At 43.2% G+C, this 27,850-nt stretch overlaps 1 protein-coding gene across 2 annotated transcripts in view; it reads left to right on the top strand.

Moving 5' to 3' along the window:
* Window positions 1-27,850, top strand: part of RBM6 (RNA binding motif protein 6) — a 204,842-nt gene that overhangs the window by 91,296 nt on the left and 85,696 nt on the right. The window contains exons 1-2 of one of the 2 annotated variants that reach the window (XM_004267820.2): window positions 5,890-6,059; window positions 27,142-27,250. The exons of the other annotated variant lie outside the window; for it this stretch is intronic. Of the exons in view, the coding sequence (XP_004267868.1) occupies window positions 27,207-27,250 (44 nt within the window). The 5' untranslated portion in view covers window positions 5,890-6,059; window positions 27,142-27,206. Of the gene's footprint in view, window positions 1-5,889; window positions 6,060-27,141; window positions 27,251-27,850 lie in introns of those variants that run through there. 2 annotated transcript variants of the gene reach the window in all.

Genomic DNA, 27,850 nt, shown 5'->3' with positions numbered 1-27,850 from the left:
TTTGGGGGCTGGATAAATGTCATTAGTGGACCCGGCCACACTGACTGTAAAGGATGTAGGCACACCAACTGCTGCTAAAGGAACACCCTTTTATTTTTTTTACATTTTTTAAAAATAAATTTATTTATTTTTGGCTGCATTGGGTCTTCGTTGCTGTGCGCAGGCTTTCTCTAGTTGCGGTGAGTGGGCCTCTCATTGCAGTGGCTTCTCTTGTTGCGGAGCACAGGCTCTAGGCACACGGATTTCAGGGGTTGTGGCTCACTGGCTGTAGAGCACAGGCTCAGGAGTTGTGGTGCACAGGCTTAATTGCTCCACGGCATGTGGGATCTTCCCGGACCAGGGCTCGAACCCGTGTCCCCTGCATTGGCAGGTGGATTCTTAACCACTGTGCCACCAGGGAAGTCCCAGAACATCCTTTTAGCCACGTTTTCATATATCAGTATGAATCTCTAGAATGTAGTTCTCAACTCTGCACATAGAATGACCTGGGGAACTTTTAAAAAAAGATGAATGCCTGGATACCACCTCTAGAAAAAAACAGGAAAACATAAAATCAACAAGTTTACTTTTGGAGAGTAGTTTAAAGAAATAAAATTAGGGATTAACAACAATACTGCTCATGTTTTCTCTGAAGCAATTAAATCACTTAATAACCTCATGGTTAATTCACCCAACAGTTCAGGGATGAAGGAAAAAGTATGAAGTCACTCCTTTGATTCTCTCTGCTGCTCCAAACACCCCAATGCAGTGTTCTGTCTCCATCTCAGTCCTACACTGGAATTGAGGGAGAGCTCTGCCCCTGGGCTTTTCTCATAGTCTCAGACAGCTGCCACTTGGAGCCTACCTCCACAACACTGGACTGTCACTGACATTGTGACAAAGCTGTGGCCTTTTACCGGAGATGGCTTTGCACAGGGCTTAGACCTTCGCACATAGTTTAAGGGGAGCTTTCTCCTCCCTTTTATTGATAGTTAAGAACGTGTGAGAAAATGCCCAATTCCTTAACTATCTTTTCCCCTGGGAAGGAGAGAGGAGTCTCTCCCTGTCTCCACAGGTCACTCAGTATTTTCTCTCCTTACTAGCTCAGCAGGACAGGCTCCCACCCTTAGAGTAAATATCATTTATATAGTTTTACTCTCATTAATCCTGCCATATTACATTATGAGAGTTCAAGCCAAGAAGGTCTCATATTCTCTGGTTGACACAGAAATATCCTGGCTACATTCCATTAACCAGAAGCTGCAGCCCCTAGAATTGATCCCTATAGAAGACAAATTTAAAGTTTTTTTTAACATACCTAACCAATCTCCTCAACAGTCTCCACGTGACCTCAGGGCTTATCTGAGTCCCACTCTTGCTTTCAAGCACATCAGCTCAACCAGATAGCACCACTGTCATTTGGAAGTATTGCATCTCCTTAGCCAAGCAAGTGGCCATTTACCCCATGGGCTTCTGGCTAACTCTTGAGCCTAGGACACTCAGAGCAAACCGTTGTGGCTACTTACGAAACGTTTTAAGGTTGTGATTTAAAACTCTGTTTAAATCAACCTATTGACCTATATTTGAATATTGGGACAACCCTTCCTAAACGTCACTTTTTTTTTTTGTGGTGCGCGGGCCTCTCACTGTTGTGGCATCTCCTGTTGCGGAGCACAGGCTCCGGACACGCAGGCTCAGCGGCCATGGCTCACGGGCCTAGCTGCTCCACGGCATGTGGGATCCTCCCGGACTGGGGCACGAACCCGTGTCCCCTGCATCAGCAGGCGGACTCTCAACCACTGCGCCACCAGGGAAGCCCTAAAGGTCACTTTTTACTGATAGAATTACCAGGAAATAAATCTAGGTCTTTTGGAATAATAATACATGTCAATTCTGTGATGGCTCTGCTGCCCTGTATGATGCTGCTTCAAGCCTTGGGCTTTGAGTGAGGATTAGCCTTGGGCAGTGGTGAGGACTAGCTAGAACTGGAGCAAAGGTAATAAGACCTCTGTTCTTCCCCAGATGTCTTTTCTTTCATAGCTTGAGTGGACATTTCAGAACCTGAGGTGCTGTGAAAATGCTGTAGCTGAAGTGAAAAGACCCGATTGTATCCTGAGGCTGGAATCTGTTACCAGCCCTGTTGCTATCTTGCTGGTGTGACTCAGGGCAAATTTTTAAATGACTCTTTCAGCATCTTCAGCAGTTTCTCCCTCCTACAAATACAAGATTATATAATATGAAGTATTCTGAGCTAATAATAAGAATAGTCGGGGGCTTCCCTGGTGGCGCAGTGGTTGAGAGTCCGCCTGCTGATGCAGGGGACACGGGTTCGTGCCCCGTTCCGGGAAGATCCCACATGCCGCGGAGCGGCTGGGCTCGTGAGCCATGGCCGCTGAGCCTGCGCGTCCGGAGCCTGTGCTCCGCAATGGGGGAGGCCACAACAGTGAGAGGTCCGTGTACCGCAAAAAAAAAAAAAAAAAAAGAATAGTCGGGCTTCCCTGGTGGCGCAGGGGTTAAGAATCCGCCTGCCAATGCAGGGGACACGGATTCGAGCCCGGTCCGGGAAGATCCCACATGCCGCGGAGCAACTAAGCCCGTGCGCCACAACTACTGAGCCTGAGCTCTAGAGCCCACAAGCCACAACTACTGAGCCCACGTGCCACAACTACTGAAGCCTGTGCGCCTAGAGCCCATGCTCCGCAACAAGAGAAGCCACGACAATGAGAAGCCCACGCGCCCCAGTGAAGAGTAGCCCCGGTTCACCACAACTAGAGAAAGCCCGCGCACAGCAACGAAGACCCAGCGCAGCCAAAAATAAATAAATAACATAAATTAATTTTAAAAAGAAGAATAGTCAGTTCTTCCCTGGAAATTTTGAAGAGGTTTTCCTTCCTGTTTTTATTACTTTGCAGTTCCTGGTAAGGCAGCTGGTTTTCCTGCTCTGCTGGAAAATTTCCTCTGTGGCCCTTGTATTATCTGTATCTCTCCTGGTTCCTGTCTCTCATTTTAACATTTGATCAAGTCCTTACTTTCGATGCTGAAGAGTCATGGCCCCAAGTGTGACCAAGGCAACAAAGAACAACAGGCAGCACAACAGTCTTCCTCTTTGCTGGGTTCTTCCATGTGAGAATTTAGGGGCTGAAAGTGAGTCAAGCTACCTCTGCAGCTGGACGTTGTGCTCCCCATTCCGGGCGAGGGCGCTGTTCTGGGTCAGCTATTCTAAATACTCATATTCCTGGTCTTAGGCAATATAAACAACCTTACAAGTACTATGGGCCAATGTAAGTTAAAAAAAAAAATTCTAGATGCTTCCTCTGAAAACTCAATAATCACCATAAGGAAAAGGGGAAAGTAGGCAGGAACATGAGCCTTGGAGTAGGACTGACCTGGGTTGGAATCCCCCCACCCTCTACTTTCCAGCTTCAGCAAGTTAATCTTTCTGGGCTTTGGTTTCCATAACTACAAAAGGGGATATCATACAGTTATTGTGAAGATTAAATGAGATAATGAAATGTCAGCACAAGGCCAGGCAAAGAGTTGTGAACAAGGGTAGCAATTATTATTGCCCAAGGAGCTTGGGCATAAGGCAAAAATAATTAGTTCTTTCATATGTTTACCTCCTTAGAGGACAAAGTACTATCCGATAAGGGAAAGAACCACCAACAATGGTCCAGTTTGGGAAGCAAAGTCAAAGTACCCACAGCTCTGTGTAGGTGTTCCTCCTCTTCCCTGAAACCTCTTAGTGCTGGTGTGCCCCAGGCCTCAGGGCTGCAACTCTGCTCTCCGGTTATTCTCACTCTTTCATTCCCTAGGTCATCTCATCCAGGCCCATGTCATTAAATATCAGCAGCAGCGATATGTTGATACCTCCCAGATTTGCATCTCTATCCCTGACCTTTACCTTGAACTCCAGATTCATGTAGCCAACTGCCAACTCCACATCTTGTCTACTAGGCATCAAAAACAACCTACCCAGGGCTTCCCTGGTTGCGCAGTGGTTGAGAGTCCGCCTGCCAATGCAGGGGATGCGGGTTCGTGCCCCGGTCCGGGAAGATCCCACATGCCGCGGAGCGGCTGGGCCCGTGGGCCATGGCCGCTGAGCCTGTGCATCTGGAGCCTGTGCTCTGCAATGAGGGAGGCCACAATGGTGAGAGGCCCGCGTACCGCACACAAAAAAAACAAAAAAACCCACAACCTACCCCAAACTGAGCTCCTGCTCTTCCTACCAAAATTGCTCCTCTGACATTCTTCCCTCTTTCCCCTCATCCCAGTCCATGTTTCCTGTTTCCACTGTGGCCACATAGGTACAAGTATTATCCTTCTGTGGTTTTATTACTGCAACAGTCTCTTAATCAGCTGGCATGCTTCTGCCCTTCCCACCTTCAGTTTATTCTCTACACAGCAGCCAGAGGGATCCCGGTTACATGGAAGCCATGATATTATTCTGTTTAGAGCCCTCCGACAGCTTTCCATCTCCCTCTTTACAGAAACCAAACTCATTTCAGCAGAGATTGTATATCTTGTTTAGTTTGTTGTCTGTCTTCAGTAACCACCCCCACTCCCATCTCCACCAGAGCAGCAAAGTTTTGCTTTTGTTTTTTTTTAAGTATTTATTTTGCTGTGTCGGGTCTTAGTTGTGGCACGCGGGATCTTTGTTGTGGCATGCGGGATCTTTTTAGTTGCGACACGCAAACTCTTAGTTGCGGCATGCATGTGGGGTCTAGTTCCCCGACCAGGGATCAAACCCGGGCCCTCTGCATTGCTAGGGCAGAGTCTTAGCCATTGGACCACCAGGTAAGTCCCCAGAGCAGCAAAGTTTATCAGCTTTGTTCAGGTTCCTGTGGCCCCAGCACCTGATACAGTGCCTGGCACACAGCAAGAGCTTCATGCAGTTCTTGAATGACTTCCAGACAAGATGTCTGAAAAGTGGGAAGGTAACTTTAAAGACTACTTAACTCAACAATCTCTTTTCTCTACAGATAAGTCTTGCTTTATTTTAGAATGATTTATAGGCTTTTCTTGCAGCAGACTTCTTCGATTCCATGATGTTGAATTCAGGCTATAAAATCAGGTTACCTTCCCTGAGGAGCCACTACCTGGCGATACCAGGTAGCTGGAACCAGCAAGCATTTCAACAATGTAGATGATCCACCTGGAAGCTTGGAGCTGGCCATTTGAAGAACATTAGCTGTAAGGAGATTCTGGACATGAGCTGCAAACTGAAAGTTGTGCTGCCCCGTTTTCCACTAGATTGCTGATTTGCAGATACTTTCCAGTTCCTCTGTGACCTCGCACAAGTCACTCTTGGCCAGATGTATTGCCCGAGCTAGCAAGGCTCTGTGTAAACTGAGTAGATTTTCCTTCGTAGGTAGGGATATTAAACCTTTAACACAGATGACACCCACCTGGTATTCCTGAGTCGGTAATACCTAACTTGGAAACCCATCAGAAGGAAAAGGAGACGAGCCTCTGTGACTACTGCTTCCCTATCCTATGGGAGGGTCGGAAAACAGGCTCTTGTGTGGGCCAGAAGCCCCTGCCTCGGAAGTCTTAGGCTGGAGACGCCTCCCTTCCATTTCCTTCATATTAACGGAAAATAAGTCGTTTTCAAGCTACGCAGGCCGGGACCATATGTGCGCTCTGGCGGGGAGCAAAACTCGAGAAGGCCAAGCCACCAAGAAAATGCACGCCTCGCTCAACTCCAAAGACCGAAAAAGAACTAGAACCCGTGGGCCAGAGGCCAAACCACAACCCCCAGCAGCCCCGGCGGACGGAGTTGGGGGGGGAGGGAAGGGCGCCCTCCCATTGGACGCCGACGAGAGCGTGCCCTTACGTCCCACCCGCGCAGGCAAGCACCCCCCTCCCGCCCCGCCCTCCGCCCCCCGCGCGGGGTACGCCGGGAGTGGATTCGGTGCGACCGGCCGCGGTACTCCATCTCCCGGCGGGCAGAGCGCTAAAGGCGGCGGCGCCTTTGTGAAGGCAGCGGCTCGGCGCGGAGGAAGTTCCGGTCTCCGCGGCGCTGGGTCGGTGGCAGCGGCCGAGGATTAGGAGGAGCGGGCCGCGGAGGCCGCGCTGCCTCGGTAAGGGCTTGGGGCCGTAGAGAGGGCGTGCCGGAGCCTGGGGGAAAAGAGCCGGCCTGCCAGGCCGCTGTGGACGTCGCGGGCCCGCGCGGGCTAGAAGCTGCAGCTTCGGTGTCGCGGGGCGGCCGCGGCCTCGCTCAGGAAGAGAGCCAAGTGGCGGTGTGGTGAGGGAGGCGCCGCCCACGGGAGGAACGCCCCAGAATGGTCGCGGGCCCGGGGCGGGGCCCGGCGCGGTGGTGGAATTACCGGTCCAGTCTCGGGGCGGCCGGCTGCGGTGTTTTGTAGCTGGCGCGTGGTTGCGGTTCGGTGCTCCTGGTCTGAGGAGCTCCAAGCAGGCGGCCCTTTCTTCCTCCTTTTTTCCTGTTTTTTAAAGATTCTGATACAGTTCTGAGGCATCGTTCAAGAGGGAGCTTTTTTTGTGCTTAGCATGTAGCCTCACTCTCAGACCTGGACAGACCCGAGTGGGCTCAGCCGGACCACAGGGCGCGAGAGTTCGGAGCCCGGCACTCGGGGCTGTAGAATCTGGAGCCAGGGGAGTGGTCTGGTGGGTCCTGCACCCGTTGGGCGCAGGTAGGAGGAGAGGGAAGTTTCCTCGTATTCGCTTTTTAGATTCCTTTTGGCGTTGTAAATATGTGTTTTTCTCTTAATTTTAGAATTGATGTTGTGCTTATGGGCTCAACTCTGGGCGTGCATTTTTTAATAAAACAAAGGGCCTTGTTTTGTAGGGTACATAAACTGTAAGAGTACTTGTATTTTTTCCACATTCCAGGTTTGCTTGTGAAGGTCAGAATTGCGGGGATCTAGGTGGAGTTCAGTAGACTTAGATGCGCCTGGTCACCTGATTCATTTCTGAACTCTGGATTGTGCCCTAGGTTTGTTAGTTTTCAACTTCCTGTTGAGTAGTGCCACCAATGTGAATGGTTTAATAATGTCAACATCAGCAAACTTGTGAGGACTATAGGAGAGGTATCAAGAACTGATAAGTGAGGGTAGGACTGACAATGGTATGTTAGCATTCTGGTGAAACAAAGTTGGACCTGAACCTTGCCTGGTTAACAGGCATCTAACTAGGTACCTAACCTATAGAATAGGTACTAGGTCTCTGTTTCTGGACATTTGTAGCACCCTTCTTTATAGAATTCTGTTACCAGAATTGGGTTTACTTTTGTTGCTTTTAGGAGCCTAATTTTTTGTAGCCTTTCAGAGGAGAATTGTCAATGGAGAGGTTACTAAGTGAACTCTCCAGTCTTATTGAAGATACATGGGCAAGGTTATACTCTTCTGCCGGTGTTTAAATGTATGAAATGGTGTGTTAATAATCTAACTCAGAGTTGTATTAACATTAAAGCTATTGGAAAATTCTTTTTTGAAAAAAATTTAAATTTTATTTATTTATTTATTTATTTTAGGCTGCATTGGGTCTTCGTTGCTGCGTGCAGGCTTTCTTTAGTTGCGGCGAGTGGGGACTACTCTGTTGTGGTGTGCGGGCTTCTCATTGCAGTCCCTTCTCTTGTTGCAGAGCACAGGCTCTGGGCGCGGGCTCAGTAGTTGTGGTGCAGGGGCTTAGTTGCTCCGTGGCATGTAGGATCTTCCCAAACCAGGGCTTGAACCCGTGTTCCCTGCATCGGCAGGCGGATTCTTAACCACTGCACCACCAGGAAATTCCCGCTATTGGAAAGTTCTGAAATTTTAAAGATGATAAATCATGGACTCTTCTGGCTACATTCCAAGTGCTTAGAATTTATTTTCCTGCTAGAATTCCACAGTAGTTGTTCATCTCATTCACTTAGTTAACGGGGCATCTATTGGGTGCCTTTAATAACCTTCCTATCACACTGTGGGACTCAGTAGAGCAGAGTGGGTAACTGTAGGAGCTCTAAAATCTGGTAGGGTTTGAACCCCTGACTCTTCCACTACCTGAGTGACATTGGACAAATTACTTAACTTCAATTTCCTCATATGTGAAATGAGGTTAAGAAATGTAGCCACCTCGGTAGGTTGTTTTGAGGTTTATGTAATCCTTTTAGAACAGTGCTTGGTGTGTGGAAAGTGTTCACTAAATGTTAGCCATGGTTACCTTTTTAAGAAATAGCTTTGTTGAGATATAATTCACACACCATACAGTTCACCCATTTAAGGTGCTTAATTCAGTGTTTTTTCGTATATTACGTTACTTTTTTTTTTTTTACAAAGTTGTGATGAATATATTTTGTTACATACATTGTAACAAAATTTGCCATTTAAGCCATTTTTATGTGTAAACTTCACATAAAATTCATTGCATGAATTACATTCACAATGTAATGAAACCATAACCATTATCTATTTCTAAAACTTTTTCATCACCTCAAACAGAAACCCTAACCATTAAGCAAGTAACTCCTATTGCCCCCTCCCTCTAGCCCCTGGTAACATCTAATCTGTATTCTGTCTCTGTTTATTTACCTGTTCTGGGTAACCCATATAAGTGGAATCATACAATATTTGTCCTTTCATGTCTGACTTATTTCAGGTAAAAATGTTTTCATGTCATAGCGTGTGTCCAAACTTCATTCTTCTTTTTTTTTTTTTTAAATTTATTTATTTATTTTTGGCTGCATTGGGTCTTCGTTGCTGCGCGCGAGCTCTCTCTAGTTGCGGCGAGCGGGGGCAACTCTTCGTTGCGCTGCGCTGGCTTCTCATCGCGATGGCCTCTCCTGCCACAGAGCACGGGCTCTAGGCGCGCAGGCTCAGCAGCTGTGGCACGGTGGCTCAGTAGTTGTGGCTCACAGGCTCTAGAACACAGGCTCAGTAGTTGTGGTGCATGGGCTTGCTCCACGGCATGTGGGATCTTCCCGGACCGGGGCTCGAACCCGTGTCCCCTGCTTTGGCAGGCAGATTCTCAACCACTGCGCCACCAGGGAAGTCCCCATTCTTTCCTTTTTAATTAAAGATTTTTTTAAAAACTGAGATGTAATTGACATCTTCATTCCCTTTTAAGGCTGAACAAAACTCAGTTGGTATGTATAGACCACATTTTGTTTAATTGTTCACTTGCTAGACAGTTGGGTTTTCACCTTTTGGCTGTTGTGAATAATGCTGATGTGAACATGGGTATACAAATATCTCTTCATGTCCCTGTTTTCAGTATCTTTGGGTATATACCCAGAAGTGGATCATATGGTAATTCTGTGTTTAGCTTTTTGAGGAACCACCATACTGTCTTCCACAGCAGTTGCATTGTTCCCACCAGTAATGCACAAGGGTTCCAACTTCTCCACATCCCAACACTTATTTTCTGTTTTTTTGTTTTTGTTTTTTTTCAGTAACCACCTAAATGGGTGTGAAGTAGTGTCTCTCTCTCTCTCTTCTCTCTCTCTCTCTCTCTCTCTCTCTCTCTCTCTCTCTCTTTCTTTAACCATTTTAATGTGTACACTTCAGTGGTATTAAGTACCTTCCCACTGTTGTGCAACCATCATTACCATCCAGCTTCAGAACTTTTTTGTCTTCTCAAACTGAACCTCTGTACCCATTAAACAATAACTTCCTATTCTCCCCTCCCCCAACCCCTGGTACCCACCATTCTACTTTCCATCTCTATGAATTTGCTTGTCCTAGGTACCTTATATAAATAGAATCATAAATTATACAATATTTGTCCTTTCATGACTGCCTTATTTTACGTAGCAGAATGTCTCCAAGGTTCATCCATGTTATAGCATCTGTCAGAATTTCATTCCTTTTTGAGGCTGAATAGTATTCCATTATATATATATATGCTATATTACGTTTATCTTTTCATCTATTGGTGGGCATTGGGTTGTTTCCACCTTTTGACTGTTGTGAGTAATGCAGGAATGAACATGGGGGCGGGTACACATATCTACTTGAGTTCCTGCTTTCATTTCTTTTGGGTTTATACCCAGAATTGGAATTGTTGGATCACATGATAATTTTGTTTTTAATTTTTTGAGGAACTGCCATATGTTTTACACAGTGGCTGCACCATTTTACATGCCCACCAGCAACACAGAGCGTTCTGATTTCTCCACATCCTCACCAGCCTTTGTTAGGTTGGTTTGTTTGTTCGTTTATTTTTGTTTTGTTTAGTAACCATCTTAATGGGTGTGAAGGCGTATCTGGTGATTTTGAGTTGCATTTCCCTAATTGCTAATGATGTTGAGAGTCTTTCTTTGTGTTTATTGACCATTTGTATGTCTTCTTTGAAGAAATGTGTGTTCAAGTCCTTCGCTCATTTTTGAGTCAGGTTGTCTTTTGTTGTTGACTTTTAGTTTTCTGTATATTCTGGATGTTAATCCCTCATCAGATATGTGTATTGCAGATATTTTCTCCCATTCGTGAATTGCCTTTTTACTCTGTTGATAGTGTTCTTTGAAGCACAGAAGTTTTTAATGTTGATGAAGTCCAGTTTGTCTTTTTTTTTGACTCTGCTTTTAGTGTTATATCCAAGAGATCATTGCCAAATCCAATGCATGAAGCTTCCCCTCTCACTGTTGTGGCCTCTCCCGTTGCGGAGCACAGGCTCCGGATGCGCAGGCTCAGCGGCCATAGCTCACGGACCCAGCCGCTCCGCGGCATGTGGGATCTTCCTGGATCGGGGCACGAACCCATGTCCCCTGCATCGGCAGGTGGACTCTCAACCACTACGCCACCAGGGAAGCCCTCTTCCCTCTTTTGAATCCTTTTTTTGAGATAACTTTTGTATATGGTGTTGGGTAAGGGCCCCACTTGATTCTTTTGCGTGTGGGTATCCAGTTTCCCTATGACCATTTGTTGCAAAGACTGTCTTTTTCCCATTGAATGGTCTTGGCACCCTTGTTGAAAATAACTTGACCATGTATGTGAGGGTTTATTTCTGGGTTCTCTATTCCATTGTTCTGTATGTCTGTCCTTATACCAATACCACACTGTTTTGATTACTGTAACTTTATAGTAAGTTTTGAAATCGGGAAGTGAGAGTCCTCCAGCTATGTTCTTTTTCAAGGCTATTCAGAGACCTATGACATTCTATACGAATTTTAGGATGGGCTTTGGAATCAGATGGTCTTGAGTTTGCATTTTGGCTTTTCCTCATATTAGTTATATTGTTTTTGGGCAAGTCTCTCAACCTATTTGAGCCTCAGTTTCATAGTCTGTAAAGTGGGGATTGTAACAGAACTTACCCCATGGAGGACCTGTGATGATTAAGTGAGAGAACCCATGTAAAATGCGCAACTGTGGCAGAGTCAGTACTCAGCTGTGCCTGCCTTTATTACTCTTGTTTCAGAGAGTAGGAATAGACATACTCAGAAAGGTCCTTTCCAGCTTAATGTTATTGTCATTTTAAACACCTGACCATAGTAGCAGTAGTAATAATATTTAATACATTGTTGCTTTAAAATTTTTCAAAACTTTTTTTTTGGAGGCATAATTTACATATCATAAAATTCACTTATGGTAACAGTTCAGTTTGATGCAGTCATCACCACTATTCAGATTTAGAATATTTCCAACACCTCAAAACATTCCCTAGTTCCTGTTTGTTGTTAATCTACACTTCCCACTCTTAACTGCAAGTCCTAGCATCCACTGATCTGCTTTCTGCCTCTGTAGTTTTATGTTTTCTAGAAATTTCATATAATTGGAATGTCTGGCTTCTTTCACTTGTAATCTTTTTTGAGATTTATCCATGTTGCATTCCTTTTTACGAGTATATCACATTTGTTTATCCATCTACCTGTGGATTGACATTTGGATTCTTTTCAGTTTTTGGCTGTCATGAATAATGTTGCTATCAATGCAATTGCTTCTGATGCATGATCTCATTTACTCCTTACAGTAATCATATGAGGTAGGTACCATTATTATTCCCCTTGTGTAGGAGGAGAGCTTTGAGGCATATAGAAGTTAAATATAACTTACCAAGGGTACATAGAAAGCTAAAGTTTTGGGCTTCCCTGGTGGTGCAGTGGTTAAGAATCCTCCTGCCAATGCAAGGGACACGGGTTCGAGCCCTGGTCTGGGAAGATCCCACATGCTGTGGAGCACCTAAGCCCATGCACCACAACTACTGAGCCTGCGCTCTAGAGCCCTCAAGCCACAACTACTGAAGCTCGTGTGCCTAGAGCCTGCGCTCTGCAACAAGAGAAGCCACCGCAGTGAGAAACCTGCGCACTGCAACAAAGAGTAGCCCCCACACACCACAACTAGAGAAAGCCCGTGCGTAGCAATGAAGACCCAATGCAGCCAAAAATAAATTAAAAAAAAAAAAAGAAAGAAAGCTAAAGTTTTGTCTTCCTTTTTTTTTTTTTCTTTTCTCTTGGCCATGCTGCGTGGCATGCGGGATCTTAGTTCCCCAACCAGGGATGGAACCCATGCCCCGTGCAGTGGAAGCTTGGAGTCCTAACCACTGGACCACCAGGGAATTACCAGAAGCTGGAGTTTTGATTCAAACTCAGGCAGTCTGACTCTAAAACATATTCACTAGGCCAATGGTCTTGAAACCCTTTTACTCTTGAACCACCTAAAAGGATTAAAAAAAATTTTAACCCCTAAAATTTCGAAAAAATTTTTTACCACCTTGTACATTTCTATGTTGGCATCTTAACACTTCTGTCATAAATGGCTGCAAAGGATGTATTTTCTGGTATAATATATATGCTGCATATATGCTTTAACTATGTAGTTGACAAAACCTTGGAACTGCAGATTTAATTTATGGAAAATGTCTGCCATTTAATTTAATTGGCAAATCAAACTTTAATGTCAATCATTTAGCCAAACCAGACTGCATCAATGGGAACATTCCAAATCCCAATGATTTTTGAAATAAACTGTTAAAAAGAGTAATAACATTTACTGAGCATTTATTTATGAGGCACCGTTCTAGTGAATTTACATTGTCATTTTATCCTGATAACTATGAAGTAGACATCTTTATCCTGATTTTTAGAGAGAAGTAAACTGAGGCATTAAGTTAAATAACTTGCTTAAGGAGCTACATTGTGCAGAGCCAAGATTTGCCTCCAGGCAATCTAACTGTGAACCCCAGCAGAGTATGTCCAGAGACTGCACTCTTGTCCCTTCACTACCACACTGTGCTTTCTTATAAAACTCACTTTTAAACTAGGAACCTGACTGTAATTTGCTGGTGTAAGGGACCAGGATATAATATTTAAAATCTGGGAAATTTCTATTCACAAGAAAAAGCAGCTCTAATGAAGTATTTAAATGTCTCCCTATAGTGGTAAAGTCTTATTTGTACATGAGCTTGAGATTCCTATGGGATAGCTAAGTGGCCATTTCTGGCAGGCATTTGGACTTTATAGAGAAGTCTAAGCTGGGGATGGAGATGTGGAAATTATCATCATAGAGATGGTAGAGATAGTGGTTAAATTGGGAATGGGTAAGATTGCCCAGTGTCTTAGCTTGGGCTGCTCTAACAAAATACCCTAGACTGGGTGACTTAAACAATACAAATTTCTCATAGTTCTGGAGCCAGGGAAGTTTTTTTTGTGTTGTTTGTTTTTTTTGGCTGCGTTGGGTCTTCGTTGCTGTGCGTGGGCTTTCTCTAGTTGTGGCGAGTGGGGGTTACTCTTTGTTGATGTGCATGGGCTTCTTATTTGTGGTGGCTTCTCTTGTTGTGGAGCGTGGGCTTTAGGCGTGAGGGCTTCAGTAGTCGTGGCTTGCAGACTCTAGATCGCAGACTCAGTAGTTGTGGCGCATGGGCTTAGTTGCTCCGTGGCATGTGGGATCTTTCTGGACCGGGGCTCTTTCCCGTGTCCCCTGCATTGGTGGGTGGATTCTTAACCACTGAGCCACCAGGGAAGTGCCGGTGGGGAAGTTTAAGATTAAGGTGCCAGACAGTATGGTTCCTGGTGAGATCCTCTTGATTTGCAGACAGCTGCCTTCCCGCTGTATGCTCACATGGCAGGGAGAGAGCGAGAGCATCTCTCTTTTGTCCCTTTTTAAAAAAAATAAAATTATTTATTTATTTTTGGCTGTTTTGGGTCTTCGTTGCTGCGTGCGGGCTTTTCTCTAGTTGCAGCAAGTGGGAGCTACTCTTTGTTGCGGTGCATGGGCTTCTCATTGCAGTGGCTTCTCTTGTTGCGGAGCACGAGCCCTAGGCGTGCAGGCTTTAGTAGTTGTGGCTTGCGGGCTCTAGAGCGCAGGCTCAGGAGTTGTGGCGCACGGGCCTAGTTGCTCTGCAGCGTGTGGAATCGACCAGGGCTCGAACGCGTGTCCCCTGCGTTGGCAGGTGGATTCTTAACCACTGCACCACCAGAGAAGTCCTCTTTTGTCCCTTCTTATAAGAGCATCAACCCCATTCCTAAGGGCTCTACCCTCATGACCTAATTACCTCCTAAAGGCCCCATCTTCAAATACCGTCACATTGGAGATTAGGACTTCAACACATGAATTTTGAGGTAACACAAACATTCAGTTTAGTCTATAGCACCAAGAGACGGCATCAAGAACCATGCTGGGGAACAGAATAGAGGCTAGGGGATTAGCAGTATTTGGTGGACGTTCATTTATATATTGAACTAATATTTAAAGGTTTTGTATTGGGTGTGTGGGTGTGTGTTTTGCATGAGGGAGACTTGAGTATGTTTACAAACAAAAAGGAAGTAGTCAGCAGAGTGGTAATATAGGTCAAAAAATGAGTTAAGTGATGGAGCAAGATAAGGGTACGTTCTTCAGACTACAGTCTTTAATTAATGGGTATACAAAAACATCCCAGAGAGACTATGGCCATGTATATTTTTAAAGGAATCAATATGCAGAACTTGCCTTCCATAAATACTTTTCTTAAGAATGATCTGGGGACTTCTCTGGTGGTCCACTGGGTAAGACTCCACGCTCCCAATGTGGGGGGCCCAGATTCGATCCCTGCATGCCTGCCGCAACTAAGGAGTCTGTGTGCCACAACTGAAAGATGCCACATGCTGCAACTAAGACCTGGTGCAGCTTAAATAAATATTAAAACAAACAAAAAAAGAATGAATCTTGCTCCTGGGTGTAAGAATGAAAACTCTTAGAAGAAAACATAGGGGGAAAGCTTTATGCGTTGGGTTTGGCAATGATCGTTTAGAGGATATGACACCAAGGGCACAGTCAACAAAAGGAAAAATAGACAAATTGGACTTCAAAATTAAAAACTTTTGTGGTCAGTGAACACTATGAACAGAGTAAAAAGGCAACTCACAAAATGGGAGAAAATATTTTCAAATCACACGTCTGACAAGGGATTAATACCCAGAATATATAGAAAACTTCTAAACTCAACAACAACAACAAAAAACCTGAATCAAAAAATGGGCAAAGGGGGCTTCCCTGGTGGCGCAGTGGTTGAGAGTCCACCTGCCGATGCAGGGGACGCGGGTTCGTGCCCTGGTCCGGGAGGATCCCGCATGCCGCGGAGCGGCTGGGCCCGTGAGCCATGGCTGCTGGGCCTGCGCGTCCAGAGCCTGTGCTCCGCAGCGGTGAGAGGCCCGCGTACCGCCAAAAAAAAATAAATAAAAGGGCAAAGGACTTGAATAGACATTTCTCCCAAAAAGGATATACAGATGGCCAATAAGCACATGAAAAGATTCTCAGGATCATTATTGATTAGGGAAATGCAAATCAAAACCACAATAATTTACCACTTCATACCCATTAGGAAGGCTGTTATTAAAAAACAAAACAAAACAGAAAAACAGTATAACAAGTGTCGGTGAGGATGTGGATAAATTGGAACTTGTATTATTCTGCTAGGGCTGCCATAGCAAAATACTGCAGACTAGGTGGCTTAAACAACAGAAAATTATTTTCTCACAGTTTGGAGGCTGAAGTCTAAGATCAAGGTGTCAGCAGTTTTGGGTTTTGATGAGGCCTCTCTCCTTGGCTTGCAGAAGGCCATCTTCTGTCCATGTCCTCACATGGCCTTTTCCCTGTGCATGCATTCCTGGTGTCTCTTCCACTGATGCCAGTCCTGTTGGATTGGGGCCCCGCCCTTATGGGCTCTTTCAACCTTAATTACTTCCTCAAAGGCCCTATTTCCAAATACAGTCACATTGGGAGTTAGGGCTTCAGCATATGAATTGGAGGGGGCACAGTTCAGTTCATAACAAAACCATTGTACACTATTTGTGGGAATGTAAAATGGTGTAGCTGCTGTGGAAAACAGTATGGTGGTTCCTCAAAAAATTAAAAATAGAATTACCATATGATCCAGCAATTCTACTTCTGGGTATATATATCCAAAAGAACTGATCTCAAAGAGATATTTGTATACCCTTGTTCATTATTCACATTATCCAAATGATGGGAGTAACCAAGTGTCCATAAGTGGATGCATAGATAAAATGTACACACAATAGAATATTATTCAGCCTTAAAAAGACATGAAATTCTGATAGCTGTTGGAATATGTATGAACCTTGAAGACATTATGGTAAATGAAATAAGCCAGAAAGAACAAATATTGTATGATTCCACTAGTATTGAGGTACTTAGAGTAGTCAAAATCATAAAGACAAAGTGGAACGGTGGTTGCCAAGGACTAGGTTAAGAGGGGAGTGGGGAGTACTGTTTAGTGGGTACAGAGTTTCTGTTTTGCAAGATGAAAAAAGTTTTGTGGGTGGATGGGGATGATATTTGCAAAACACTGTGGATGTACTTAATCCCTCGTAACTGTATACTTAAAGATGGTTAAAGTGGTAAACTTAAATTATTTTTAAAAAATGGCTCTTGTTGATTCTCCTTTTCCACTTCCTCTTTCTTACTAACCCTTCTCCCACTTTACCAAAAAGTCACCTTTGCATTTGCAATCTAACTGAAGTACACTGTGCCAGGGAGGATACCCTTTAGGACACCAAACAATGTTTATATCTCATCCCCCATTGAAGGATATTTGGGTTGTTTCCATTTTTTTTTAAAGCTATTATGAATAAAGCTGTTGTGAACATTTTTGTAGAGGTCTTTTATTTTCATTTATCTTAGGCAAATACTTTAGAAGTGGAATTGCTGGGTCATAGGGTAGTGTTTCTCAGGCCAGTTTCTAAAGTGATTGTACAATTTTGCATTCTTTGTGTGTGTGTGTGTGAACTTTTTTTTTTTTGATTTATTTATCTTATTTTATTTTTGGCTGCATTGGGTCTTCATTGCTGCACGCGGGGCTTTCTCTAGTTGCAGTGAGAGGGGGCTACTCTTCCTTGCCATGCCCGGGCGGCTTCTCTTGTTGCGGAGCACAGACTCTAGGTGCACAGACTTCAGTAGTTGTGGCTCGCGGGTTCTAGAGCGCAGACTCAGTAGTTGTGGCACGCGGGCTCAGTAGTTGTGGCTCACGGGCTCTAGAGCGCAGGCTCAGTAGTGGTGGCACATGGGCTTAGTTGCTCCGCGGCATGTGGGATCTTCCCAGGCCAGGGCTTGAACCCGTGTCCCCTGCATTGGCAGGCGGATTCTCAACCACTGCGCCACCAGTGAAGCCCTACAATTTTGCATTCTTTCGAGTAGTGTATGAGTTCTGATTGCTGGAAATCTTTGTGTATCTGATTTTGTGAATCTTTTTAATTTTAGCAGTTCTAGTGAGTGTGTATTGGTATCTCATTGTGGTTTTAATCTTTTCCTTCTGACTAATAATAGGGAGCATTTGTCAGACATGTGTCACAAATATTTACTTGCTGTTCTGTAGTTTACCTATTCATTTTTTTAACAGTGTCTTTTTTTTTTTTTTTTTTTTTTTTTGGCGGTATGCAGGCCTCTCACTGCTGTGGCCTCTCCCGCTGCGGAGCACAGGCTCCGGACACGCAGGCTCAGCAGCCATGGCCCACGGGCCCAGCCGCTCCGCCGCATGCGGGATCCTCCCGGACCGGGGCACGAACCTGCGTCCCCCGCATCGGCAGGCGGGCTCTCAACCACTGCGCCACCAGGGAAGCCTAACAGTGTCTTTTGAAGAACAGATTTTGATTTTAATATTTTTCTTTATGGCTAATGCTTTCTAGGTCCTTGACAAAAGTCTTTGCTGATACCAAGCTCAAAAATATTTTTCCTGTGTTTTATTTTTTTGCTATGCCTCTTGGCTTGTGGCATCTTAGTTCCCTGACCAGGGATTGAACCCGGACCACCGCAGTGAAAGCGTAAAGTCTTAACCACTGGACCGCCAGGGAATTCCCTGTGTTTTCTTTTAGAAACGTTATAGTTTTAGCTTCTGCATTTATGTAGATCCATTTTTAATGTGGTATGATAGTAGGCAAAGCAAATGCCATCAATGGGGATTTAGGATATGATTCTGGAGAGGAAGCCTGAAAAATCGCTATTACATTTGAGGAGGAATCTTTTTTTTAAAATTTATTTTATTTTATTTATTTATTTTTGCCTGTGTTGGGTCTTCATTGCTGCTCACGGGCTTTCTCTAGTTGCAGTGAGCGGGGGCTGCTCTTAACTGTGGTGCATGTGCTTCTCATTGCGGTGGTTTCTCTTGTTGCTGAACACAGCCTCCAGGGCACGTGGGCTTCAGTAGTTGTGGCTTGCGGGCTCTAGAGCACAGGCTCAGGAGTTGTGGTGCACGGGCTTAGTTGCTCCATGGCATGTGGGATCTTACCAGACCAGGCATCGAACCTGGTTCCCCTGCATTGGCAGGTGGATTCTTAACCACTGTGCCACCGGGGAAGTCCCGAGGACAAATCTTTTTAAGTGTAATTGAAATGAATACACTTAAATTTTTTTAATGGGAATTTGCAGGGGTTGGGGGAGCAATGGTGCTTCCAGCAGTCACTAATTCTAGGTCCAATAGTGCATATTAAAATTACTGCTGTTTAAAAACTCATAGTTGGATCATAGTTGGGTAGGTGCTCACACCAGTCCTTGCCTGTTGGTGCCCCCTTGATCCTCTTAGCTGAGTGTCCTGTTTGGCTCAAAGCATTTACTTTGGAAAAAATTAGAATGTTTAAAGCAGGAACAGGCTGCTATATACCACAGCTAAAACTAATGGAATAGTACCCCTGGTTCTGCTTTGTTGGCTTTTGGAACTGAAGTCATGAGTAAGAGGGGTGGCCCTGGGTATTGGTTTTATTTTGCTGGAGGTAAATTTCTTGGACATGTGCAGAATGGACCAAAGTGAAAGTATTTGCCGAGAATTTTTTTTAATTAATTAATTTAATTTATTTTTGTCTGTGTTGTGTCGTCATTGCTGCGCGCGGGCTTTCTCTAGTTGCGGCGAGCGGGGGCTACTCTTCGTTGCGACAGGCGGGTTTTTCATTGCGGTGGCTTGTCTTGTTGCGGAGCATGGGCTCTAGGCATGCGGGCTTCAGTAGTTGTGGCACGTGGGCTCAATAGTTGTGGCTCGCAGGCTTTGGAGTGTAGGCTCAGTAGTTGTGGCGCACGGGCTTAGTTGCTCCGCGGCATGTGGGATCTTCCCAGAGCAGGGCTTGAACCTGTGTCCCCTGCATTGGCAGGAGGATTCTTAGCCACTGCGCCACCAGGGAAGTCCCGCCAATAATGTTTTTATTAATCAAGAGTCAAAGGCAGAGGAGGCTTAGAAACAATCAGCTAACATCATCATTCTAACCTTAAAGGCTGCTGACCCTATACAATGGGGAGGCTTTATTCCCATACCCACTGGTTGGTTTCCAGGAAACCAGTCTTTATGTTCTGGGGGAGTGTAATTGTAAAGCTGAAAATTAAAGGAATTGATGAGAAGGGCATCACTAGGAGTGCAATCCATGGTTTAATGTGATGCTTGCCATCTCTCAGGATTAAATGACTCCTGTTCAACCAGTATTCACGTGAAATTACTTTTCAATTCAGCATTCAGAACTCTCATTTGAGTGTCATACAGAGTGCAGTAAGTCAAAGGAAAACAAATATCTTACATTAACGCATATGTGTGAAACGTAGAGAAATGGTACAGATGAACCTGTTTGCAGGGCAGGAATAGAAACTCAGATGTAGAGAACTGATGTGTGGACGTGGGGGGAAGGGGAGGGTGGAATGAATTGGGAGATTAGGTTTGACGTAAATACACTACCATGTGTGAAATAGATAGCTAGTGGGAACCTGCTGTATAGCACAGGGAGCTCAGCTCAGTGCTCTGTGATGAGCTAGATGGGTGGGATGAGGGGGTAGGAAGGTCCAAGAGGGAGGGGATATATGTATACATATAGCTGATTCACTTCACTGTACAGCAGAAACTAACACAACATTGTAAAGCAATTATACTACAATAAAAACTAACAAACAAACAAAAGCCTCTCATTTGACTATTTACTACTACCACCAAGATCTACACCTGCAGCAGCTTCACCTGGACTTACATCTCAGCCTTGCCACAGGGGCCCTCTTACTCATTGCTATGTTGCATCTGTTAGGGGTGGGATCTGGGCATTTGAGGTGGCAGGCCTTCCGTTCCCACTTGCATGTTCACCGCCAGGTACAGTTGTGTAATTAGTGTTATAGTGCCACTTATTTTCAGAGTTAGGTGGTATGGCAGGTGACTTGTTATACATTCCTTAGTGGATTCTGACTTTCTTGGCTCCTGTCTTGCTGTGTATATCAACCAATATCCCTGCTGGGTTCTGATGAGCTTCAGAATTTAAAGCCTTAACCTGGCATTCAGTTCATCCCGCAGTGCCAGTTCTGTTTACCAAAAGTAGCCCTGGCTCCATGCCAGTAACTCAAGAGTTTTTGTTTGGTTTTTTGTTTGTTTTTTTTGCGGTATGTGGGCCTCTCACTGTTGTGGCCTCTCCCGTTGCGGAGCACAGGCTCCGGACACGCAGGCTCAGCGGCCATGGCTCACGGGCCCAGCCGCTCCGCGGCATGTGGGATCTTCCCGGACCGGGTCACGAACCCATGTCCCCTGCATCGGCAGGCGGACTCTCAACCACTGCGCCACCAGGGAAGACCAACTCAAGAGTTTTTACCCATTTAAAGTTTAAGGATAGTTTAACATCATTTCAGCCCCAAGACCTGTAATCATTTGCTTTGCTGGATTAAACTGTCCGAAGAATTCCAGCTATTCTGAGGAAAATTTTGGAGGGAACCACTAGATGTTTGTACATATCTTTGGCCCCATTCACACCAGTAGTATATGAGGGTTCTAATTTCTCCAGATTCTTGTCAACTTATCTTTTTGTTAGAGACACCCTAGTGGATATGAAGTGGTATCTTACTGTGGTTTTTTTGTTTGTTTTGTTTTGTTTTGTTTTTTGGCTTATGGGATCTTAGTTCCCCGACCAGGGATTGAACCTGGGCCATGGCATTGAAAGTGCTGAGTCCTAACCACTGGACCACCAGGGAACCCCCTTATTATGGTTTTGATGTGCATTTCCCTTATGGGTAATGTTGAGCATTTTTCTTGTGCTTATTGGCCTTTTAAAAGTATCATCTTTGGAGAAATGTCTATTCATAGCCTTTGCCCATTTTAAAAATTGGGTTATTTTGCTACTGAGTTATAAAATAGTTCTTTATGTATTCTAGATACAGGTCCCTTATCAAATATGATTTACACAAGTTTTCTCCCATTCTGTGGGCTGTCTTCACTTTCTTGATGGTGTCCTTTAAAGCACAAAATTTAAAATTTTGATGATATCCAATTGATCTATTTTATTTTTCCTTTTGTTGCTTGTGCTTTTGGTATTCATCTTATCCAAAAAGCCATTTCTTAATCTAAGGTCATGAAGATTTATGCCTGTTCTAAGAATTTTATAGTTTTACCTCTTAAAACATTTAGGTCTTTGATCCATTTGTATTAATTTTTATACATGACATGAAGTAGGGGTTCAACTTTATGCTTCTGCATGGGGACATCCACTTGTCCCAGTACCATTTGTTGAAAAGACTGTTCTTTCTTCATTGAATTGTCTTAGAACTCTTGTCTAATACACTTGATCCTAAATGTGAGGGTTTATTTCTGGACTCTCAATTCTGTTTTATTGATCTTTGTTTATCCTTATGTCAGTGCCACACTGTCTCGATAACTCTAGCTTTGTTTTCTTTTTTTTTTAATTGAAGTATAGTTGATTTGCGATATCGTGTTCATTTCAGGTATACAGCACAGTGATTCAGTTTTTTCGTATACACACACACACACACACACACACACACACACACACACACACACACACACACACACACACACACACACACACATACACGTATTCCTTTTCAGATTCTTTTCCCTTATAGGTTATTAAAAAATACCGAGTATAGTTCCCTGTGCTATGCAGTAGGTCCTTGTTGGTCATCTATTTTATATATAGTATTGTGTATATGTTAATCCCAACCTCCCAATTTATCCCTCCCTGCATCCCCCCTTCCCCATTGGTAACAACAAGTTTGTTTTCTATGTCTGTGAGTCGGTTTCTGTTTTGTAAATAAGTTCATTTATATCATTTTTTTAAGATTCCACATAGTAGCGATATCATATGATATTTGTCTTTCTCTTTCTGGCTTACTTAGAATGATAATCTAAATGCTGCAAATGGCATTATTTTGTTCTTTTTTATAGCTGAGTAATATTCCATTGTATATGTATATACTACATCTTCTTTATCCATTCATGTGTCAATGGACATTTAGGTTGCTTGTAGTTAAGTTTTAGAATTAGGAAATGTGAGTCCCCTAACTTTGTGGTATGTGTTCTTTTCTATTTTGCACAGATGATACCATATTACAAATAATATTTTGCACATATTTTTAAACTTAATATGTAATAGTTTATCCTATATAAATTAACATAGCTATTTCATTTTTTGAGAGTTGCATAGTATTTCAGTAGTACAAATATATTCTGTTGATGTAATATAGATTTTATAATCTTTTGCTATTACAAACAGTGCTGCACTATGTACCTTTGTAAACATGTCACCTCACATTGTAAGTTTCTAGAGAATGAATTCCTAGAAGAGGAACTAGAAAGTCAGAAGTAATATGCATTTAAAATTTTGTGAATTCTAGTTTATGTAGAAGGAAAACTATGGAAAACTGTAGAATTTTTCCTTATGTTATTGATGTCTAACTTTATCCTGTTTGGGTTAGAGAGGATACTTTGTACGGTTATTTATCTTATAAAATCTGTTGAGCCTTGTTTGTGGCCCAGCAAATGGTCCATCCTGAAGAATATCCCATGTGCACTTGACAAGATGTGATTCTACTGTTGTTGGGTGGAGTGTTCTGTGTCAATTAGATGTGTTTGGTTTATTGTGCTAAGTTCTCTGTTTTCTTACTTATATACTGTCTGGTTGATCAATTCATTATTCAAAGTGAGGTTTGAAGTTTCCAACTGTTATAGAACTGTCTACTTCTCCCTTCAGTTTCTTTCAGTTTTTGCTTCATATATTTTGAGGGTCTGTTATTAGGTGTGTAATGTTTATGATTTATCTTCTTGTGTTTTTTTAACCTTTAAATTAATATATAATGTCCTTTGTCTTTTGTACCTTTTTTGATTTAAAGTCTGTTTTGTCTGATACTAGTATAGCCACCACAGATCTCATTTGGTTACTATTTGCATGGAATATTTTTTTCTGTCTTTTCCCTTTCAACCTATTTGTGTCTTTGGATCTACAGCGAGTCTGTTGTAGACAGCGTATAGTTGGATTATGTTTTTTAATCTATTATGCCAATCTTGTCTTTTGAGAAGAAGATTTTAAACTGTTTACATTTAAAGTGATTACTAATAAGGAGGAACTTCTGCCATTTTGCTATTTGTAATCTATATTCCTTATAGCTTTTTTCCCTTCATTTCTTCCATTATTACCTTATTTAGTGTTTAGTTGATTTTTTTATAGTGAAATGTTTTGATTGCCTTCTCATTTTCTTATGTGTATATTCTAAAGATATTTTCTTTGTGGTTACCATGGGAATTACATTTAACATCGTATAGTTATAACAATTTAATTTGAATTTATACCAACTTAAGTTCAATAGCATAGAAAAACTGCTTCTATACTGTTCCTTTCCTTCCCTCTGTCTTTTTGTTTTTTAATATATTATCCCATTGCTTCTATTTATTTATTTATGTATGTATGTATGTTTGGCTGCATTGGGTCTTTGTTGCTGCACGCGGGCTTTCTCTAGTTGCAGTGAGCGGGGGCTACTCCTCGTTGCGGTGCGCAGGCCTCTCACTGCGGTGGCCTCTCTTGCTGTGGAGCACGGTCTCCAGGCGCATGGGCTTCAATAGTTGTGGCTTGCGGGCTCCAGAGTGCAGGGTCAGTAGCTGTGGTGCACGGGGTCAGTTGCTCCGCGGCATGTGGGATCTTCCCGGACCAGGGCTCGAACCCTTGTCCCCTGCACTGGCAGGTGGATTCTTAACCACTGCACCACCAGTGAAGTCCCCCTTCCCTCTGTTATTGATGTCACAGATAACATCTTTATAAATTGTGTCCCATTAACCTAGATTAATAATTCTTTTAAATAAATTTATTCATTTATTTATTTATTTTTGGCTGCGTTGGGTCTTCGTTGCTGCACGTGGGCTTTCTGTAGTTGCAGCGAGTGGGGACTACTCTTGGTTGTGGTGAGCAGCCTTCTTATTGTGGTGGCTTCTCTTGTTGCGCAGTGCGGGCTCTAGGTGCGTGGGCTCAGTAGTTGTGGCGCACGGGCTTAGTTGCTCCGCGGCATGTGGGATCTTCCCGGACCAGGCTCGAACCCGTCACCCCTGCATTGGCAGGCAGATTCTTAACCACTGCGCCACCAGGGAAGTCCCCCTTCCCTCTGTTACTGATGTCACAGATAACGTCTTTATAAATTGTGTCCCATTAACCTAGGTTAATAATTGTTTTTTATGCGTTTGTCTTTTAAATCATGTAGAAAGTAAAAACTGGAGTTAAAAATTGAAGTCACAATAATACTAGCTTTTATAATTGCTCTTGCTTTTTAAATCTTTACTGAAGCTTTATTTCTTCATATGGCTTCAAGTTACTTTTGACTTTCTTTCATTTCTTGCAGGGCCCATCTACTGGTAACAAATTCCTTCAGCTTTTGCTTATCAGGAAATGTCTTAATTTCTTACTCTTTTTTTTTTTTTTCCACGCCAAGTGGCATGCGGGACCTTAGTTCCCTGACCAGGGATTGAACCCGTGCCCCCTGCAGTGGAAACACAGAGTCTTAACCACTGGACCACCAGGGAGGTCCCTCTTTCTCATTTTTGAAGGAGAGTTTTGCTAGATATAGAATTCTTTTCCTATACCATTTTTGCAAAGGCTGTATTCCTTAGGTGTGATCACTGACACCTGTTCTCTTAGCCTTTGTTCATCTAATGTGTTAACCAAGATTTCCTTGAATTCTAGGAGCTCAAACAGATAAAACAAAAATGGACAAAAAACACACCAACAAAAATAAGAGAAAGAAAAACCCACCTCTCTTTGTTTTTGCAGATTGGTTCTGTGCTGGAGCCATTCCTTCAACACTTAGCTAGGCTTGCTCTGAACCTAGAGATCAACCTGAGGTGAAAGCTTAGAGTCTTCTCAGGTTTTGTCTGATCATGTGTCTGGGTATGCTTGTGGTGTTCTAAATTTTCTCATATACATGGTGCCTTGGAATGTCCTAACTCCCCAAAGTGTTTTCACCCCAACCTCTCCATATCTGTGAGTCTGTAGTCTGCTTTGCAGCTTTTATTAGCAGTGCCTGCGCTTTTCCCCCCAGAGTTCTGAGTTAGGTAAAACAGAGGCAAGTACCTTGCATCAGTCCTTCAGATAGCCCCCATACAGATTAGAACAGATGTACACAATAATTTACAAATCAGGTTTCCCTTGGGTTTAGGGAGGGAGCTGAAAACTGGGCTGCCTTCAAGACAAGAACCACTGCCATGCTGGGGTGGGGGTGGGGCAAGGATCAGTAAAAACACCAAAAAACTTTGCTATTATTTTGAGGATGACTTTTTCATTTTTTATTCTTTTTAAAAAATATTTATTTATTTGGCTGCGCCTGGTCTTAGTTGCGGCTCGTGGGATCTTTATTATGGCACGTGGGATCTTTATTATGGCACGTGGGATCTTTGTTGCGGCATTCGGCATCTAGTGCCGCTGACCAGGGATCGAACCCAGGCCCCCTGCGTTGGGAGCGCCGGATCTTAACCACTGGACCACCAGGGAAGTCCCGAGGATGACGTTTTCTTGACTGAGTGTTCAGTTGGTTGTTGTAAAGCTTTGACTGTTTTCTAAAGCTACAACAAAGTTGGTTCAGACTGCTTGTTTTTTGATGTTTCTGTTGAGGAATGAGGCTTTGGAATTTCATAGTCTGCTGTTTCGCTGACATGTGGGTTGTGTTTTCACTCTCTTGATAGTGTACTTGGATTCACAAAAGTTTTCAATTTTGATGAAGTCTACTTTATTTTTTCTTTCGTTGTCATAGTAAGAAACCATTGCCAAATCCAAGGTCATAAAAGTTTGCCTCTTTTGGGGAATTCCCTGGTGGTCCAGTGGTTAGGACTTGGCTCTTTCACTGCCTGGGCCCAGGTTCAGTCGGGGAACGAGGCTCCCACAGGCCTCGTGGTATGGCCAAAAAAAAAAAAAAAGTTTGCCACTTTTTTAGTAGCTGGAGCACAGGTCCTGTGATGACTTCTCAGCCTTAGGTTACATGCCCATCTTCAAAGCAATCACTGTGGTGAGGTAATAGACTATTCTTGCTTTTTTTTTTTTAAAATTTTTATTTATTTTTTGGCTGCTCTGCTTGGCATGTGGGATCTTAGTTCCCCCACCAGGGATTGAACTTGTGCCCCCTGCATTGGAAGCTTGGAGTCTTAACCACTGGGCAGCCAGGGAAGTCCCAGTAATAGACTATTCTGATTGGCCAGGCTGAATAGAGTAGGATCAGCCGCACAGACTGGGAGTGGTGTTTATGCTAAGGTGCTATTTCCGAAAAGGAAGATAGAATGGGTGCCAGAAAAATTAGTAAATATATTATGAAGCATTCTTAGTACATTGAGAAGTTGATGGTGCCCTAGAGTGCACATTTTAAATTTAAAATGTATTTTTCTTGCTATAAATTAGCATGTAAATGTTTAAAAGTGACTTCCAAAAGTATACCTGCTGATGTTGTCCCTGATAAGCCAAACAAGAGGAAATTGGTTTATTCTTTACTTCATGTTCCAATGTACTCATTTTTTGTGGTTTGTTTTGTACAGGTACTGTGATAACCAGAGTTTGGTAGCAAGGATCTACTTATTGGACCCTCTTGACATAGAAAGAGATGTGGGGGGATTCTCGATCTGCTAACAGAACAGGACCTTTTCGGTAAGTCTTTAAATTTGAATATTGAAATGTCAGTATTTTAATGATACAGTATAATATTTTTGGCCTACCATAAGGAGGGATATTTTCTAGAAATAGCTCTGATTTTTTAAAAATAGAAACTATTTAAAATTTTTCTAGTCATTTCTAAAGTGATTGTGAGACTAAATACCCAGTGTGCCAAGTGTTTTGTGTTTTAGCATTTTTAAAAGCATTAACAAAATCCCCCAATTTCTAAAAATATTTTTTGTCTCTTTTAGCAAAGTCATACATATTTGATTAATAAGGAAAGCTAGTAAAAAATGTACATAAATGTATGTAAATGTTTCATTAAATTCAGTAATTTATGTCTAGAATCCAGAGCTCTGTCTTTCCTGTGACATATTGTGTTTCAGCTACCAAAAATAGTTCTGAGAAAGAAAAATTACTCGATGCAATTTTCTAAGCTACATTTCAATTTTAAGGATTACTAGGTACAAAGATAAGTGGAGAAGGTGGTACCATTCAGTTGTAAATGGATTATATTTTAGAATTGTGGGAAGTTAATTTCTTATAGCCAGTATAATAAACACTGATGATGGTATTTTAAAACTTTTGCATTGT

Source organism: Orcinus orca, chromosome 10 (genome assembly GCF_937001465.1).
Source record: "Orcinus orca chromosome 10, mOrcOrc1.1, whole genome shotgun sequence".
Classification (NCBI taxonomy): domain Eukaryota; kingdom Metazoa; phylum Chordata; class Mammalia; order Artiodactyla; family Delphinidae; genus Orcinus; species Orcinus orca.
This window is presented reverse-complemented; position numbering and strand designations above follow the sequence as displayed.